This window comes from Malurus melanocephalus, unplaced genomic scaffold, assembly GCF_030028575.1.
Source record: "Malurus melanocephalus ecotype Western Australia unplaced genomic scaffold, MMel_1.1 scaffold_18, whole genome shotgun sequence".
Lineage (NCBI taxonomy): Eukaryota > Metazoa > Chordata > Aves > Passeriformes > Maluridae > Malurus > Malurus melanocephalus.
In genome coordinates, this window is record NW_026623250.1 from 4,101,832 (window position 1) to 4,121,211 (window position 19,380).

At 38.1% G+C, this 19,380-nt stretch overlaps 1 protein-coding gene across 2 annotated transcripts in view; it reads left to right on the plus strand.

The window, feature by feature from the left end:
- The window catches only part of PLPP1 (phospholipid phosphatase 1), a 61,562-nt gene that overhangs the window by 12,137 nt on the left and 30,045 nt on the right, over positions 1-19,380 (plus strand). The window contains exons 2-3 of one of the 2 annotated variants that reach the window (XM_057389686.1): positions 3,275-3,429; positions 18,548-18,828. In XM_057389686.1, the coding sequence (XP_057245669.1) occupies positions 3,275-3,429; positions 18,548-18,828 (436 nt within the window). Of the gene's footprint in view, positions 1-3,274; positions 3,430-15,080; positions 15,233-18,547; positions 18,829-19,380 lie in introns of both variants that reach the window. The other variant, XM_057389688.1, reaches the window with a different exon arrangement.

The following is a 19,380-nucleotide window of genomic DNA, read 5'->3' on the forward strand; positions in this document are numbered from 1 at the left end:
AACACATTCCATCGGATTGTGTTGCTGCAAGCCCCATCCAGCCTGGCCTGGAGGTTAGCTAGAGTCTTCGTGTGAGCCTTGCAGAAGCATGCCCTTTTGTAACAATTACAGAGCCGTGGAGTGACCAGGTTGTTTTCTCTTTATATTTAAAGGGGAGAGAAAGCAGATCAGAGGACTGCTGTTTCTTGCTACTCCTTAGCCCAGAATCTGTTGGTCACTAGACAAGATAAGATGCACAAATGTTACCAGAAAATAGATAAACTCCAATTCTGACATGTTCCAGTCTGAACAACAGATAACTTCAAGTAATAGTCCTTTCTTGCAGCTGAAGGTCATGCTTTGTAGGATACGAGTAACAAGTAAGCCATTAAGATGCCTAAAGGTATAAGGTTACCTGGTTCAGAAGAGCACCTTGGAGATTACTGCTSGTACTGGGTAGGCGAAAAGGAAGAGAAGGTGTACTGTGAAGAGGATAAGGCATGAGAGCTACTCTACAAGATTGCCTTTTAGCCTGGCGATCTTGCACAAGATCTTGGTCGCTCTTTGCTCCAGTTTGTAGAACCTAATGAGACTGAACATAAGTACATTCCTCAGAAGTTCAGCCTGCTTAAAGGTCATGGAGATGCTTGGCACTTCCAGTGGGAATATTGACCAGTTATGCACATTAGTGATGGGGTGTTTTTCTGCTTACAGTGAAAAGTTCAGGACTGTTTGCTTACATGTGCTAAGTCTTTTCTCCCTGTAAAATGAGCAACAGTAAAAATGCTAGCACTCTTTGGGATAGGTTACTGATCAACTGAATACCACTTCACAAAATCTTCTATTGCTCTCTTGGAAAGCAGTGCATTATTTAGATTGCAGTAAGAATTTTAACAGTAATGAAAAAAATGGAAATGGGTAGTCAGTGTAAGATGTAACCAACTTCCTTTTTAATTGAATTCTTTTCATGTAGACTATGCAGATGAATTTTGCAGTCACTTTAAAACTCTTCTCATCTGACCCTTTTATTTGCTGCTTTTCACTTTCCCCTCTTCCCAGGCTGAAAATTCATTATATGTTATAGTTCTTGATATTAGGTTGCTACAGCTTTTCTTGAAAACTGTGTGTTTATATCTGTGAAGTAGTCCACTTGTACAAAACAAAAGCTGGTGCTTAAGTTAATCATGAGCATGTGATATTTCCATGTCGGAAAATCTGGTGACCTGTTTGGGAAGATATGATTGTATCAAATAGGATGATGGAGTGATAATCCCATTATCTGGCGCTGGGTATGCAATTGAAGAGGTAAAGACAGGAACCCTGGTTTCTGTTATGTTAGTGGAATCTTGCCATGGCCTTGAGTGTAGCTGAAATTTGGCTCCAGGCATATAAAAGTACAGCAATGCCCTTTGGTCAGAGTGAACTTTGTGAGGTCTTCAGTATGGCTCCCTTCATGGTTGAAGAGCTGCAATTCTGTTTCACCTACTTTTGCCACCTGTACTTGGTCAAGCTCTAGCTCTTTTCTCAGTCATCAGAGCAGAAGGAAGGAGAGAGACCTTTAAGATATAGTTTATTCAATGGTATACCATGCTTCCTAATGAAAAACTTTCTGCTTAAAGTTGAATAAGCTTGATGCCATTTGTCTTTTTGTTCATTTTTTTTCTGTGTGGGGTAGCAAGTATCTGTAAGTGTGGGTAGCTTTCATATTTCAGATCTTTTGTGGAAAAGATTTCTCTCTGCTCTATAAGAGGATTTAAGTTACTCCCAAATTGTTTTCTGTGGCCATAGCAATTTTTGTAGAAGATGAGTTGAAAGCTGGGGTACTACCAACCATATACAGTTTCCATATGCATTTCACAAGCCTTTGCACTGCAGCTCAGCAGCCCAAAAAAGGGGCCAGGATTTATGACRCAATTCTACCGTTTCACTCTTGATGTCTCTTCTTGTAATGAAGTATATGGAAACAAGCTTACACAAAACCCCTTTAAGCTACTTACCTGATAGTCAACAGGTGTCATCAGAAATCAAAGCAATCACTCATCATGTTACCTTTTTTGAAAGGTGTTTTGTTCTCTGTGCAGCTGGTTGTTCATATACTGAGTAGTCTTTACTGCTTCAGTAATTGCACTTATCCTCTAATTTCTATATATAACACCTATTTGCAGAACTGCATATTATATGGATGTTGGGGAAAACAAAGTTATTTGCCCTTTTTTACAATGCATTAAAACAAAGTCCACTTTTTGTTTTGCTTGGGGATTTAGCATTACATAATTTATGCACTTTAATCTATTGCTTGCTCAGTTGATCAAAGGAAAGGGGGACAGTGGGCATGGTGTTATTTGGTTGGAGGCTGAACTTGGAGTCTTGGAGGTCTTTCCTAACCTAAATGATTCTATGAGAAAGTAGAGTGAAAAGGAAGTTGGATTTCCTGAGGTTATTGCTCCTGCAAATGTGTATTCCATGGCAGGTGATTCTTATCAGAAATAAGTCAGACCTGAATATAATTGTCAAAAGCCTTGATGGCTTCTTTGGCATGACTGTCAGTATAGGGCTAGTTAACCTGTAAGAGAGGTAGTATGTCACAGTGTGTAAATTCTGAGCTATAATTTGTACCTGGGTCTCAGTTGCTATGCTGATAATTTGCCTATTTTCATGCAGAAATCTTCCAAAATGTACAGAAATTGTGTAAATGCAATCTTAAGGTTAATTACCTGGAGATGCAATCCATCCAAAGTGTCCATTGGTGTCCTACATTTCTCTTGTTCCCATTACCTGCATGAAAACTGTCTGCATGAAATATTTACCTCGTTAACTATGGCAAAATTTGTGTGTATTTTTTTGTCTTATCTGTAAACCAGATCTGACCAGATTGTAGTGTGTAGAACAAGGCTGGCATATCAGATACAAGTCAGGATCATGGGGTGGTGGCAAAGGAGGGGGCACAGAAGGCTGCCAGCCCTCAGTAACTATTTAGTTGTGTGAGGGGCAAAGGCATTTTCTTGAACATAATCTTGATTCAGTGTATGGCAACTCATGTTATGGATGGAAGACTTTGAACTGTATTTTTTTTAACACCTGATGGGCAACATCAGAGTCTCTTTGAAGTAATCTTATAAAAAAGAAATGTCTATAAAGAGGGCTTGGTAAGTGTATGCATTGCATGATACTTAGGAAATTTGAGTTATGCATGTTTGGCCGCTTCCTCCATGCATGTTTAGAAATGATTTTTTTTTTTTGATTTAACCACATGTATTTCTTGTTTTTGTTTTTTTTGTTTTCCTTCCCCCAACAGCTGGCTTACCCCTTGGTGTTCTAAACTTGGCCAAAATAAAACCGTATCAGAGAGGCTTTTTCTGTAATGATGACAGCATCAAGTATCCGTTCCATGACAGTACCATCACATCCACTGTCCTCTACACAGTGGGGTTCACCCTGCCCATTTTCTCTGTAAGTAGCTAATATATAGGGAGCTTTGGTGATGGGAGTAAAATGTATGCCTTCCAAGAGCTCAGCACCATGAATGAGTCGAAGACAAGTCTATATAGGTGAAATCCCATATATGTATCATATGCATGTGAAAGGTGCTATTGCTACTTTGTTTGCTCAGAAAGTCTGGAACTAATCTCTAACTGCTAGTGTTGCTAATTTGTTATGTAACAGGAGAAAATATATTAGTCTAGGCTTTTATCACTGGAGAGGAAAAATGTCTTTCAAAATGCTATGGAATGATTACATCTCTTGTTCAGAAAGGGTTAGTGTGGTAGTTTAAACACTTGTGATATTAAAACCTGGCACTGTGGTGGAGTGCACATACCTGTAACTGGTGACTGTTGATTCCATGTACTTTCTACAAAAATAAGTCTGCTTTTGACTCAGAAGTTTTTTCTAGGCTTAAAAGTAATGTGAGGACTCTTCTTTAAAGAAGAGAGGGATAAAATGGGATACAGAGACTGAAAATCTAATTGTAGAAAAAGGGCTCAGGTTTTAAAGACTGCATGATTTTTGACAAAGAGCAACTTAATTCTTCAGCAGACCTTTGTAATATTTTAAGCCTGTGTGTATCCCAGTTTTCCGTACAGTTTGGGCAGATTTAGATAACCAAAATTTAACTATGCAGAATAGTCTTGAACCTGAAACTACATCTTGTTTCTGCCTGCTTGACCAAGCCATATAAAAGATGATGATAATATTTATTATCTGATAAATGTATAAGCTGAATAAGAAGTACATTAAATGGTTTGAGCATGGAAGGCAGTAATTTAAAACAAGTGAACAGCTACCTGCAGAACTTCTACAATGATTACTCTAGTTTTCTCTTAAATGCTTATTTATTAAAGCCTCCATTAGACCTGTGCAATAAATAGGAGGTTGGCACAACCAGTTATCACTTGTATAGTTTCACTTTTAAGGAGAGATTGTCACTTGGACAAGTACATTTATCTTCAGCACACCTTTAGGAAAATTTATTTTCCTGTAAGTTTCCTGTGTACTGTRATTGATATGGGTGCAGGAGAACTAACAATTGAAGCCTTGTGCACTTCTGGGATTTTAAATAAATGTTCTAGCTGCAGTTAAAGAATCTGTTGAAATGCTTGCTATTTTTAATTATCTTTTTATTTTTAGGTTTGAAGTTGTTAGTGTAATATAAAATTGATTGAGAGTTGTTTTTTTTCCTGTCTCTAACGCAGTGGAGAAACATCTGAGTTTGAACTAGTTCATGTGAAGTTGTGAGCATTCATAGAGTGGTAGTGACTATTATAATTTTAGGTAACCTTTGTTGCATCTAACCTAAGTTGCATCTTAAAATTAGATATGTCAGTAAGTCCAGTCTATTTTGATACTTTTATGCTATGATGCTTTTGTTGGAGTCACACAGTGGATTTTATTTCCTGTCTTTGTGCAAGGGCTGGAGTTTATAATTGGAACAATCACTTCTGGTCTCCATGCTGAGCGGTTTAAAAAAAAATTCTAGGGCACTTGGGGTTGTTACAATACAGTCTAACCAGGTCATTTGCTTTTCAGTCTGAACATTTTACTAGCCTTAAAGCAAATGCTTGCTGTAGTTAGCATGTTAACCTGGCTCTCTTAATCTCAATTTTAGATTTAGACAGCTCTATAATCTCTTGCAAGTGGTGAAAAATCTCCTATGGCTACTCAAAACTAAGGGCTAAGAGTAAGCTGTCCAGCTAGGGAGTATGGGACGCGAGATATTATAATTTCCCAAACTGAAAGTGGTTTTCAGTTGAATGGTTTCAGTCTTCAAGCTTGCCTTTATTCAGAATGGACAGAGAAAGTTGATCAGGCTGAGAATGTGAATATGGAATGTTTTTTGTTTTGGTCTGACTCAATGGAGTCTTGAGACTTTTTCCAAAGGAGTTTAAGTTTTTGGAAGTAATGTGTTCCAGAGACAATATCCTCAATAGGAACACAGCTTGCTCATGAAAGACTTTTGGGCAATAACTCCAATTATCCCACATCTAGTAAAAATTGTTATCCTGACATGAGACTTTCCTGAAAGGAACAGAATACTCAATGAAGGATTTGATGATAAAAATTCAATCTAGATTGATGAATTGCACCTTTGTGCAGACTTCTCTTCCCTAGTCAGAGTGTCTTGAACATGATACTTGTTCCTAAGTGGTAGGACATTCTTTTATGCATATGCCCCTGCACTATGGGCCTGCTTGTCTTCAGAATGTAATAAGAAATGGCCTGAACATCTTGCTCTATTATAATAATACTACAAAAAGGTCTTGTTGGGGTGGTCTCATAATGGAATATAAAATAACTTCAAAGAGAAAAAAAACCCCAATAAACAGAACAACCCCAAAACCTCCAAACATACATATGTATTTTATTTAGACTCCTATGCATAAAAAGACTGCATGAATATTGATTTGTTTTAATGATATTTTATGAAGATGTGCAAGATGTTTAGAAACTCAGAAATCTTGAAAAAAATATTTAAATAGAAGAATGCTCTTAGGAATCATAATTCTGTTTGTAACTCTGAACCATTTCTTTTGCCATTGCCACCTTTTATCAGGAAATAAAATGTCTGAGAAAAAATGCCATGACTAATTAGGGGTTGGTGTCTATGACTTGCAGCTCTAGGAGTATTTGGAAATGTACTTGGTCCAGCATTTTTGGTTTTCATTTGTCTGCATGAGACCAACTTTTTCAAGTCTAAATGACAGATTAATGTCTAAATGACAGATTAATGTCTTCTCCTCCAATGAGGTCATACTATGTCTGTTTGTAGATGTTCTGTTCAGTTAGGTTGTTCTGGTAACTTGACCTCCAAATTGATTTTCTTTTCCTCCAGTCATCTTGATTCTTCAGACTGCTACCTTCAGTGACACTCATGTGGCTTCCCTTAGCTCCAGGGGTGGGTTACATTAAGGGAGGGAGAAGCACAGACCAAGGGAAACCTCTCTGGAACATCCTTCTCACCAGAGGAGCAGAACAAGAAAGCAACATGAGAGTTTCTGAATTCTGTCTGTTCCTTGTTCTGATTTTTGAAGAGGATTTTTGTGGTTCCCTGCCAAAGCTTTGCCTGTCAGCTGTGTTCCAGACCTGAATACTCACCCGATGGTACACTTCTATTAAATAATGACTGATGTAGGGAGAAGAGTTCAGATGTTCTGATTCAGCCAAAGTGCTGCATTGAGTTTCTGGGAAACCAAGTCCTTCTCCATAACTTGTTGCTACTAGAACAAGTAATGCAAATGCTGATGTTCCTGACAGGGAAGTGTTCGTTCCTGACAGGGAAGTGTTCATTAGTAAATAGTTTTGATTAAATCACTTCTCTGAGATGAGCAATGCTATTTGGAACTTCTTTAAGAGAAAAGAACATGATGGAGCCTCCTCCTTTAACACATCCGAAACATACTTAGCTAGTCAGGTTACATAGATTTCTAAGTTAAACAACAAAAAAAAAGGCAAAATAAAACRTTCCTAAGTTTGGTTTGGCAAAATGTGCTCAGTATCATGATGACTTCCCAAAAGAGACCTAGGTAGTTTTCTCCTGTGCTAGCTTTAATCTATTAGTCATTAGGCATAATGTTTTAGGGAATGCCTCCTTATGCCACATGTAACTATGTTCTGACTGAAACTTTTCTCTGTGCAGATTAGTACAATCACACTTTGGAGTCAGTTTACTGATTTCTTTTATGGAAAAAAAAACCCTGATCTTTTATGCTCTGTTTATGAAAGGGATGCATTTTGAAGGGAAACTTTTATTGACAGTAGCTATTTGATTGACCAACTAAGCACTTACTGGGCTTATTTTATATGTCTTCATGGACAAATGTAGTTACTGCTGTGATAGAGATTAATAAAGCAGTGGATTAATGAAATCTATTGAAGACTATTGATTGGTAGATGTGCTCTTCACTTTTTCAGCAGCGTCAAAGCTTTTTAAGCCACTGTTGTTTATTTTGCAACTAATTGAAACTGAACCTGTTGCTTGTCACTGGAGTGGATTTCAACCTAACTCTTAGTTTTCAGTTTACTTGTTAAGTGGTTTTATTACACTCTGAGCAAGACTGCCTCTTAGCTGGTAAACTTTTTTSGTATATTTATGGCATTGGAAACTTTTTTGAGCAATGCTGTTGAGCTTCATAATCTGTCATGAGTTCTACTTGATCCTAACTATTCATCTCATGCTACTATGGGTCAGCATTATCTCTGAACCCAAGCTTATTCTGAGGAATAAACTACAAATTTTTGTTGTTGTTGTTATTGTAACTCTTTTTAGAACAAACATAGTAATAATAACGCATATTTTTGCTCTGTGAAGGGTTAATGTGCAGGGCAATGAAGTCTGGTGACTTGTTGAATTGATGAGTAATTCCTGGCTGAGATCAGTGCTGTGGGGGACAGAGGCTGAAAAGGTGGTACCATCCAGCTTTTGGTTCCACTTTGTGACCTGTCCATGGAGTGAGTGTTCTGGTGGGCTTTGTTTGAAATCAGGTGAGGAAAGATCTGAGGAGCACCATTTGCCTCTGTTACTTGTACAAATCACTCTTACCAGTGCAATTGTATTTTAAGTAAATAAATGGTAGCAACTTACTTGTTCAGCCTATGAATTCATTACTGTGCTTCCCTCAACTCTTCAGGTGCATTTGTTAATACAGTGAAGGAGAATGCACAGTGTATGAAACTGAGTAAGGCAGTTGGCATTCTGACAGTGGGAGGAACTCCAGACAAGGGCTTTTAAAATGCTGAGTGAAGCTTGGTCACATCTATGAGAAAGCCAAGCAGTCACATTGGTATGGAAGTTTTTTTCCAAGCAAAGTATACAAAAGGGGTAAATGGAATAGGGAGAAATGTAGGTAGAGTGACTTGCAATTTATTTCAAGTCTTGTAACGTAAGGAAAAAAAAAACAAACCAAACAGTCTGTGGCACAGATTTTTCTTTGTCTTAAGTCTGACACACAGTTTCTAATAATGTGCTGTTGACATTCAGGACTTAGACCAGAGACTGGGGAAGGGGGTATCTGCACTGGAAACCAGAGGTGAGCTACAGGGAAAGCAAGGCACAGAGGGGAGTGTTCCTTTTTGTGCTGCCTCTATTTCCCTTCAAATGGCTCACATCATTGTACCTTTTTCTGTTCTGCCTTGAGTAGTGGAATGCTCATGCAAAGAGGTAGTTTTTACCCACCTTTTCAGCAGAAAGCTGAATGACAGTAAATGAAACCATTAATCTTGGTTAACTGTGGCGTGATGGTATATTTCTTGGTAGATGCTCTCCTGAATGCTAAAACTCTTAAAAGAAATGGAAAGTGGCACTGTTCTTAGACTCAGGAGAAGCCAAAGTCTTAATCTGCAAGAGTTTTGTGACACCATACCCAGCCTTCACAGAATGAGCAGCAATACTCAGCTCAAAAGTTTTAATCAAGCTTTGGCAACACACCAGGGAGTATTTCTAGTGTTGTAATGAATACTATGGATGTTCTTGTGGATGGAATTAATATTGAAATATCTACAGCATATTTGGGAAAAATGTTAAATTCTACTTTCTATCTGATTTTCTGGTGTAAGGAGACTTAAACCTCCAAATATTACTTACGGTTTTTAAAAAAGAGGTCTAGGTGTCACTTCTAGTTTAAAGCTACAGCAATGAAGTTGGCATTAGAGTAGTGGCAGCTTTTTTTGAGGTGCTGAGGGAGAAGACAGCAAAATCCTTTTAACTTTATTTTGTTTCTGAGCTCTGGGGAAAGAGAGTTGCTACCCCACCACTTAACCATAGGTGTTGAAAGCTGCTTTGTCAGAAGCATAACCGTTTCCTGGTGCCAGTCACATCTGTTCTCATCCTAATCTCTGTGACACACTAGGAAGATGGTGAACTCAGGATAAAGGCAGCATTTATTTTAGTAAATCTCATTATTTAGATGTTTATATTCAAATGATTAATTCAACAAACTCTGAGAAACTAAATAGTGATGGGATTAGATAAAGAATCCTTAAATGTAAAAATAATTCATGGAACTGTGAGAAGTAAACAGTAGGAAATAAATRGTCCTTGGCCTTCGCAAGGAAGGAGGATGTCAAACAGAGTTCTCTGGGAGTCTGCCCTGTTCAGTATAGTCGTAAATGCCCTGGAGGAGAGACAGTGTGTGCAATGAGGCAGCAAAGTAGGAAACTCAGAGTAATAACTACAAAAGATGGCAGTAAAATAGCTGGTGAAATACAGCTTGGATAAATGTCAAGTAATATCCTTCCTAAGAAGAGTGTAAAGGACATCTTGTGTGAAGTGTACGATCTGATGTTCTCTCTCTTAGTAATGATAATGGTCAGCTTCAGTGGAGAGATCAACTTCACACAGTGAAGAAAACCTAATAAAGATTAAAAATTTGGAAAGGAATAGACCTGTGTTATACAGGATATTTATGAAGAAAAACCTAACATAATCAGTCAGAAATCCCGTTTATGAGGAAATGTGTTCTGTTACACTGCATGAGACAGATTTTTGGACAAGGGTTTAATAGCTTTTTAAAATATTTAGTCTTATCAGTTGAGCTACTTGTGTTTCTACTCCATCTATTCAAAGCCTATATTTCTCCCTATGTCTTTATTACTGACTGTGTTGTTCCTTAGTGCTTGGTTGCTTGTTGGGTCAGTATTACTCTTTTTTTCTAAAACCTACTACTTATGCACTTGGTTGTTTTACAGCCCTTAGGCTCTGCTGGGCTATGCAAAACCAAACTCTTCTTGTTTTTGAGATAATAAGGAATGTATCCTAGCAGTCCTTCTCTGTCTGCACTTCAGACAGATGAATTTAAATGCATTTGCCAATAATAATTTGAATACTGTTTCAGAACAAATTCTTGCCAGATGGTTAAAACTATWAATGCCTTTGGAAAGACTTGTCTAATGGTCACGCTATTATATCGATACACAACCACCACAGGAAACAGACATTATTTTCCCCCTGCTATTTTGAACTGACAAGCTCCCAACTCAACAGAGGTGTTTAACGTCCAAATGAACTCATTACTGCACAAATCTCCATATGTTCTCTTGCCTCAGTCTTTAAGACTTGTTTYGCAGGCAGAACTGGCTGGCCTTGATCTTCCACTGTATCAAAGAATTGCCAGCTCTGTCAGCAGTACATCTGCTAGTTATTCATTAAAGACGCATATGCACTGCGTAACACCAGCATGTTGGCTTTATCCTTGAGATTACCCTACAGGTAACCTCTTCCCAAATTTATAATTCCTCTTCATATACATGTTGTAATTTTCCCTTTAGGCAATTTCTTCACTACATTACAATTTACTTAGAAGATGAAGTAAACATCAGGGATGCTTTTTGTATTGTCATATGGGAAGTATTCGGTACAGAGACTTTACTGATCCTCTGCTGTCTCCACTTCTTACATAAAAGGAGTGCTTAAACTCCCAATTTCTTCTGCTTTCAGGGAAAACTGAATCCAACTAATTCTAAATTTTAATGTGCCAGACTGGCCTTAGAAGTTGTAGCTTGTTTAGCAGCAAAATGGGTATTTTTGGGACACTGTAGGACCTTTCGTTTAACTCAGCGTGGCAGTGTGGCTGGCAGAGGAACAGGATTTCTTCTTACAGGGATGTGCTGCTGAATCCTTGCTACTTTCTCTTGAGAAACTGTTTTAGATATTTATATGAGTAAATCTACTGTCGAAGTACACCACTTCCTATCCTAAATTCCTAAATTAAACATTTTCTCCTCACTTGTGTCTGTGAAGTTAAAGACATTGACACTAGTGATAGTTGTACCATTGTGAAGACAAGTATCATTTGATATCTTCACTCGTATCCAGTCCTCCTGTACCAGGAGCTTCCATGCTTAGGAAATGGCTCTTGTGATGCAAAAGCTTTTTCCGGTCTTCTGAAATGGATACCTGTCAAGGTGAAAAGGTAACRTATCTATCACATAGGGGAAACCCTACTGTTGTACTTGCTGTTGTAAGAAGCTTTGCCTCTTCATCACTTAGGACAGTTCTTCTGCTCGTTAGTCCTGCTTGCAGTAATGGAGAGCGGAACTATTTTTTTCTGTCTCTTTTTTGTCTTGAAGGGATACAGACTTGAACTGCAGAACGTATTTAAGCTATTTATTTTAAGTACTCTTGATTTGATTTTAGAAGTGAAAACCAAAACCTTGGAAACCCACAAAAGCACACAAAACCAGAAAAACGGAACAGGACCCTAAGTATTGTGAGAAGGTTCTCTTATCAGCTTCATGTGCCATAAAACACCTGCTGCTCCTCTGGTTTGACTTCTCTCTCCCACCGTGGAATAGTGAAGTCAATTCATGTGTGTTTTAAAGAAGTAGATTAAACCTGCTCTATGGAGGGATCAGGTATTGACATTGGAGAGTACTTCAACCAGAAAGATAACGAAAGTCCCTACTGGCAAGTTTTTTCAGGCTAATGACTGCCTTGGATTGAGCAAGAGGTAAATTACAAATATTGTAGTTCTATGACTTCGGTTTACAATTTAACAGTGTTAATCTGATCAGTTTTACTGTAATCTGTTTTTTAGCAATTAAAACTTTTCTCTTAAACTTTCATGGAGCATGTATCTTTTCAACTGTGAAAGGTGCTGAGATCAGCAATAAGATAAATGACTGGTGGAATTACTTTTTAATCTGTTGTGCAGTTGGGGGAAACTGAAGAAACACTTATGTTTACTGTGTAAGGTTTATTAGTAGTATTGTATTTCAGTGCATAAATCTTTCAATTAATGATTACTTATTGGCAACTTAATGTGTACCTAATGACCACCTAGAACTTCTAAGACTCAGCATAAAGGAGGTGGAAAGAATTTATGAAAGAGAAGACAATAACTTTATTTTATCTGTTCATACTTGCTTACAAAGCAAAACAAAAACAACCCTTGACTTGTTTGGTATTTGTTTGCATGATCTGGATACAGGAAGGGGCAATTACAGGCTAATTACATCATAATCTCAATATTGCCGTGGAGTGAGCATGCACACTTCAAGCAGCTTCACTTAGCATGGAAGAGCACAGATCGTCACTGCATGAGAGACTATTCCCGTGATCCACACACCATTGCTTTTTATTTCTGATTTAGTAGCTGGAAGTTTCATTTAAAAAAGCTCCTCCCTGGATAGTCCCATCGTTCTGAAAATCTTCCATCTCTCACCTTGAAAAGCTGGAACATCAAGGTGTGGATAAGAGGAAATGAGGAGTAAGCCACCATGACACCATTATTCACAGAGCATGTCTTTAAAAATGGTAATGCAGAGCTAGTGATATGTCAGTGACACTATCTAATTAAAATCACAGGTGTTTGTGGCAGTGTGCTGAAGCTGTGATAAGGTTCTTTTGGGCTTAACATAATTTTGTGAACAACTGCTTTATCAAGATAATCAAAACTACCCACTCTAAAGAAATAACCATGTAAAAAATTTAAAAAATTATTATCTGTGTATACCTAATTCTCTATTTTTGGGGATCCAAACAATACATTTTTCTCAAATACTCAGTCTTGAATGTTAGTGTTTGTATGTGTACAGGGCAAATGATGACGTTTTTCATTCCATACATATTTTGTAGAATAAATGGTGTTGGAAGTACCATGTCATTATGCTGACAAGTCACCTTCCCTCACCATGGCTGCACATGCTTCTGCCTCATCCTTGATACAAGTCAGCCAAATACTAAACAATTGATGGTGTATCATGACATCCGTCACAATACTGACACAAGGGTAGGGAAAAAATGAGATCTGGGCTGCAGCGTGTTTCAACCCCCTGATATTCTTCCTGTTAAGAGAAAGGGAGAGGAATTTTTTTCCTAGTAGGAATGGCTGTGTTTTTGCACTGTGCTGCGGAGTGCAGCTCCTGGGCTCTGTGCTGGTTGATATCTGAATAGTGCAGTGTTTTGGTGAGGCTCTGGCTTGGCTCTTAGCCCATCCTGCTGTCCTTCTGCTTTGTTGGTGTGCTTGGATGGCTTCCAGAGCTGTGTCAGTTGTAGTCCCACTGGTGTCGACTTGGAAACAACCTCTCCTGACAGTGACAGTGGTCTTTTTCTGACACTTTTGGAGGGTAGGTTTTGTCTGCTATTGGTTTCATGACTGTAACACTACAGAAGATACATGGTTCTTTGCAACAGGCTTAGCTGGAATTCGTGGGTCCATATGATTGACCTATAACTGCTTCATCAAGGAATAAGGGTGTGTCATTCACCAGAGTTCACACAAGGAACTTTGTGAACTCCCCCCTTTGAACCATTAGTTTGTTATTTGTTCTTTTGTTTTCAAATTGAAGTATTTTTTTAGCACTTTATGGTGTGAACAACAAAATTGATAGCAAATTATTGGTGAAATCCCAGTTGTATCATTTGGACCCAGGAGTCAGGCTTAGTTTGGAGGACTTCATGGACAGAGGTAAAAGGAAAGAGGATTGGAAAGGATCCTAGGTCTCTTCCCTAATACTTCTTGTGATGCTTGGTTGGTATCTTTTTTTTCTTACTTTTTCACCTGTTACTTACACATCTACTTCTGTTTACACATGCTTTTTATTTGGGGTAGCTGTATATCTGGAAAGGAAAAGGTAGGCTGTGCCTTGGCACAGTGGTCTTGAGGAGAGAACTGAGACTACAGCAACATCTTTTCCTGCTGGGAAGAAAGAATGGAAAGGATGATTTTATCTTTCTGATCCCTTACTGGTAGGGATTATTGGCCCCACATAATTTTTGTTGGCTGACTCTAAAGTGGTATACRTTTTACTTGCAATACTGCTGTATTTTGAGCACAAAGTCAAGGACTTCTGTGCTACTGGGCTGTACATTTCTAAGTTAAAGATTATTTATCGTTTTGTTAGACATTCTTTGTAGTCCCTCACTTCTTGTGTTCTGTACAGCCATTTCTTTCTGAAAATATTCATCCCTGTACTCAAACAGATTGTGCAGATGTGATATGTGTGTTAAACATGGAAGAACAGGATTTAGATTAGTTAGATTGAGCTAAAGGCATCTTCTTTGTTGGAAGAGGTAGGAATAAAATCTCCATGCCCTGAGGCTGTAGGGCTTATGCAGGGACCATGTTCTTCTAGGAAGCTATCCAGTGTGTGAGGAAGTAAGGGGATCTCATGCATGTGTAATTTCCTTTTCTCCATATTCCCAGAAACTCCCTTGCACTTGTACTCCCTGAGAAGCATCTCCTTTCCTGCTTTCATGAAATGCAATTTTTGCTCTTCTGACTTGTGAAGCTGTCCAGGGAAGATATACAGGGGCAACTGTTGCTCACTGGAATATAAGGAAATATTTGATGATTGTGCCAGTAGCAGCAGATTGAGCACTTCAGTGGGTGTCATTGAAGTATTGACTTGGTCATGATTTTGGCATGCTTCCATACTTGAAATGCCACAAAAATGAAGGTGAGAGGAATCCTGCCCTGCACTCCTTCATTYATCAATTCTTCCTGGAAGCTGCAAAGTCAAGGCAGTAGTCATTGGCCAAGAGAAGTGCATAACCTTCTAACTTCCTGCATGCCCATTCCTCTTTATGCACTTCTCTTTGGAAATGCGGGGGTATGATCATCACCACTTTGTTTTGCTTTTGTAATGTATTTTGTATTCCTTTTTGCCAGCTGGCTTGCCTTTTGCAATTCTCAGTTCACGACGTATCCCCTTCCAGAGAGGCGTTTTCTGTAGTGATGAATCCATCCGGTATCCATACAAAGAGGACACCATTTCTTATAAGTTCTTAGCAGGAATAATTATTCCTTTCAGTGTAATTGTTGTAAGTTAAACTTTTCTTCATTGTTTTTAATTTCAGTGGGGGTGGGGAAGAGGGAGGAGGGGCACTCTGTTAATATAGATTTACAAAACTGTATTCTGTAAGATTTCTCAATCTTAAAATAATGTCCTTAGGCCAGGTGCTAAAGCAGTAGAAATGGTGTTCTGCTAATAATGAAAAGGTTTTCTTTAATCAAGGTCAAACAGCTAGAATTACAGCACAGAAAAAGAATGCATAAGAACCCTAGAACTATGGGGGTTTAGATCTATAGTCTGAGATATAAAACCTATTTTTTTAAAACCATATTTGTTGAAAATAACACTAATGTGTAAGTGACTGTCCGAAGTCTTTTTATTTTGGGACCTGCTACTGTCAGAATATCAGTGGGCATGACGTATTAAGTCATCATTTTTATTTGATGCAAAATCATTGGGAATATTTGTGTGTGGAAGTGTAACAACAGATAGTAGCCTGTTTAAGAAAAATACCACTGCTTCCAGTCACATCTTATCAAAAGCATAAAAAAGAGTAAAAAGAATAAGTAGCTGTGGAGATTTTCCCTGAACGTCCGCATAAAACTATGGGGGCCACCTTTCACATTTCACCTAACCTGGCTGAAAACAGGGTACTTCTTTCCTTCTCATCACACAGGATCAGTGAGCTAAAGAGATTCTCTGTGACTACTCATTTGGGATCTCTCTGCCACAGCTCCTAGCTCAGCTGAACCGTCTGAAGCATGTAGTGACTCTCTATCCCTAATACTTAATTATAAGCTGCCAGCTGAGCTAACCTAATAGCTTACTATATATGGACAAARGTTGAGGTCCTGCTATTGCCCTGTTTGTTGCCACCTCCTGTGGCTTGTCTGAGCCCGGATCAGTTAGTTAAATTCCTTAGCCTGGCAGAAGACAACAGCTTTCTTTGAGCTATGGAAGAATATCAGTGCGGGGGTAAAAAGTAGCTGGGACATGTCCTCATGAGCAGAGGGGACAGTTGGACCTCTTCAGTTAACCATTTCATTTCCTAAGTCTGATGGGACTTCAGTTCCTACAAGGATCCTTCAGCTAGGGCCTTGAGATCCTTATCCAGTGGGGCAAAAAAACTTCAGTCTCCACTGATAGCTCCATTGGATGGCATCTAAGCTCATCAGAGCCACACCTTGAACAGAGTTAAAAGTCACTTATGCAAAATAAGATTTTTAGGTTTATAAATATTTATCCAAGTATATTTAGGAGTATGATCAAAATGAAAAGGCACAGCTAAATATAATCCTCACTATTGACCAGCTGTTTCTCTGGGCTAACGGATTAACATCAGGAGGCATATTATGATCATCTAGTTCTGCCTTGCATAGGGATTGCACAGATTTTTATCAAGGATCCAACATAAAGGTCAACTTGCAGCTCATGTTTGCTCATCAGTCCCAATTTTTTTTGTAAGTGTAGAAATACGGTGTGAGAATTGAAACTGTGACTTGCTTGGTTTCCCTTTTCTTGGAAAAGCTGCTTCAAAAACTTGTGGAAATATTTCTGAAGCAGATGAAATTTGGGGTGGGGGGAGGGGCTGTGTATTCTGCTAACTGGCAGGTGGTTTTTGCCAAAGATCCATTTAAGATCAGACTTTATTTTTTTTTTTTTCTCACTGTTACTACCTTTGATGCTACTTGAGAGCATTAGTGCTTCATCAGAACTGAAGCCCACATAGCTTATCTCAGTTCTAGAGCAGTTAAAAAAGTTATGTGAGGAAGAACAGAATAGAGCATGGAAAGATGGGTATTTTGCCCTCAGTACTTGGCTACCAGCCATTTACAACTCAGGGACTTCCTGAGTCAGAAAAGGCTCCACTGAATATAATTTTTTTAATGAATGTATTCCCTGTGAGTTAGTCTAATCTCCATTTGAGCCTCTATGAACATATAGCTAACAAAGTTACTTTTGCAAAATCAGGGACCATGTTTTAGTTGTGAAATCAGGCTTTTCTGTCAAGATTGCTTCATAATCAGATGGTAAAAGCAAACATTGGTGTCCTTTACTCAATGCTCAAGTCAGATTATTGAAGTTGAATATACTTTGATATCTGTCCAGGGAAGTAATTGCATTGACATCAACTAATTATTTTGTTATCTCAGCTGAGATAAGTGACCTTCTTGCAGGTTTTGCAGCAGTGTTCTTTGCGAGGGATTAATTATTTACCTATCATGGCTATTTGTGCACATCTATGTTCCTGAAGAGGTTACTTTCTGGATTAGGTGGATTGTCTATGTACTTTACTGAACACTTCCTCAGCTTCAGTCCGTGTTCCGGTATTTTTCTGCTTCAGTCCTTGTTTGGGTATGGAGGAGGGTGTAAAGCTTCAGTGTCACACATCTGACAGTGTCATCATGCAAAGCTTCTGACAAGCTGTCACTCTGTGTGCCTGGGTGGCAGTATCTAAGTAATGGCTTCATTCACCAAAGCTTTGCCTTGCTGGGATCCAGGATCTGGCACTCTCAAGTGACAGAGTAATAATTTTAATTTTCACATGATTTTTCAAGATAACTTTGCATATAACTTTATATAGCCCCTTGCATATCTGATCATCTGTATGAATTGATCCTTTTTGTACAGAATGGAATCATCTGGTTCAATATCCAAATTATCTGGAGTGAAGTTCTGTATTTGACATAAGGAAAAACTTACTTTCTGCAAAAGACAAAATTGCAGGAAAACAAAATTCGATCTGCTTTCTTGTCAATATTTGGTACATGTACCTTAGACATGTAACCTCAGTAAAACTTGTCTTTCCCTACTCTCATTAGTTTTCTTCCCAAAGGATTTAATTTTCATGAGGGATAGCAAATATCTTTGTTGAAACATCTGGCCTTTCAGATCTGGATACAAATTCTTGGCCCTTCAGAATAGTTTCTGGTTTCATGAGAAACCTAACAAGCTTAGAAAAATTTTGCTCAGGAGAAGCTAGTTGAAGAAGACTCAATGTAGAATGAAGTTATACAGGAGAAAATGTTTCTGAATAGGGCCATGCCAAGTAGTATGGATAAATACTTCTCTGAGAAGGCTTTGTTTTAATAAGTATTCTGAAAATAATATGATTAAGTTCAACATGAAGCAGGATAAAGTAAAAGAGTGCTTCTTTTCTGTGTGAAAGTGTTTATAATGTTTGGATATGGTTATTGCTGACTCTTAGAAAACTTAAATTTGCAGCTTAGTGTTCATAAAAAGATAATTTCTGAAACTGCATGTCTGAATATTAACAAAAATAACATAATACTTTTCTTTTAAAGTTATTGTCTTTAACTTGTTCTCCTTATTTCTCTTTCAGATAATCGTAGGAGAGGCTCTCTCAGTCTTTTATAATAATTTGCACTCAAATTCATTTGTCAGAAATAACTACATAGCCACTATTTACAAAGCCATTGGGACCTTCATTTTTGGGGCAGCTGCTAGCCAGTCGTTGACAGACATTGCCAAGTACTCCATAGGCAGACTGCGTCCTCACTTCCTTGCTGTGTGCCAGCCCGACTGGTCGCGGATCAACTGCAGCCTGGGCTACATTGAGAACTTCACTTGCCATGGGGACAAAGCAAAAATCAATGAGGGAAGGTGAGTCTGACTAACCTTGTATACTTGCTTATATAACACGTTTGTTAACTTGAAACAATGAGTTTGGTAATGCTGCTGCAGTTCTTGTGCTTCTAGAATAAATTTATTGTAATGAATTTTAAACTTTAAACCCTGTCTAGACACTGGGAGGTTTTTTTCATTTTGTGAAAGCTTGTTTTATTAATGTGTAGATAAATGCCTGATTGTGTGTTTATTTCTGCTTATTTAGAAAATGTGTGTGATTGGCATTTTTTTGTTTTAACCAGCTTTTATTTATGTTTCTAAAATGTCTGCACCACAATGAAGGGAAGAATTTGAAATCTGCCTTAGAAATTGGGTGTAGAATAGCAAAGGAAATCTTTTCATTTTGGAATGGAAACAAATAAAAACTGCACATCCATACAAATGTGCAGGAATATTAGGAGAATAACACTATTAATTTTTCTCATTATTAATAATTTTTTAATCTTAAATACTTTCCTGCCAGTTCAATTGCAGCAAGATACTGCAAGTGTGGAAACAAGAATAAAGCATCTGACACATCACAGTTTA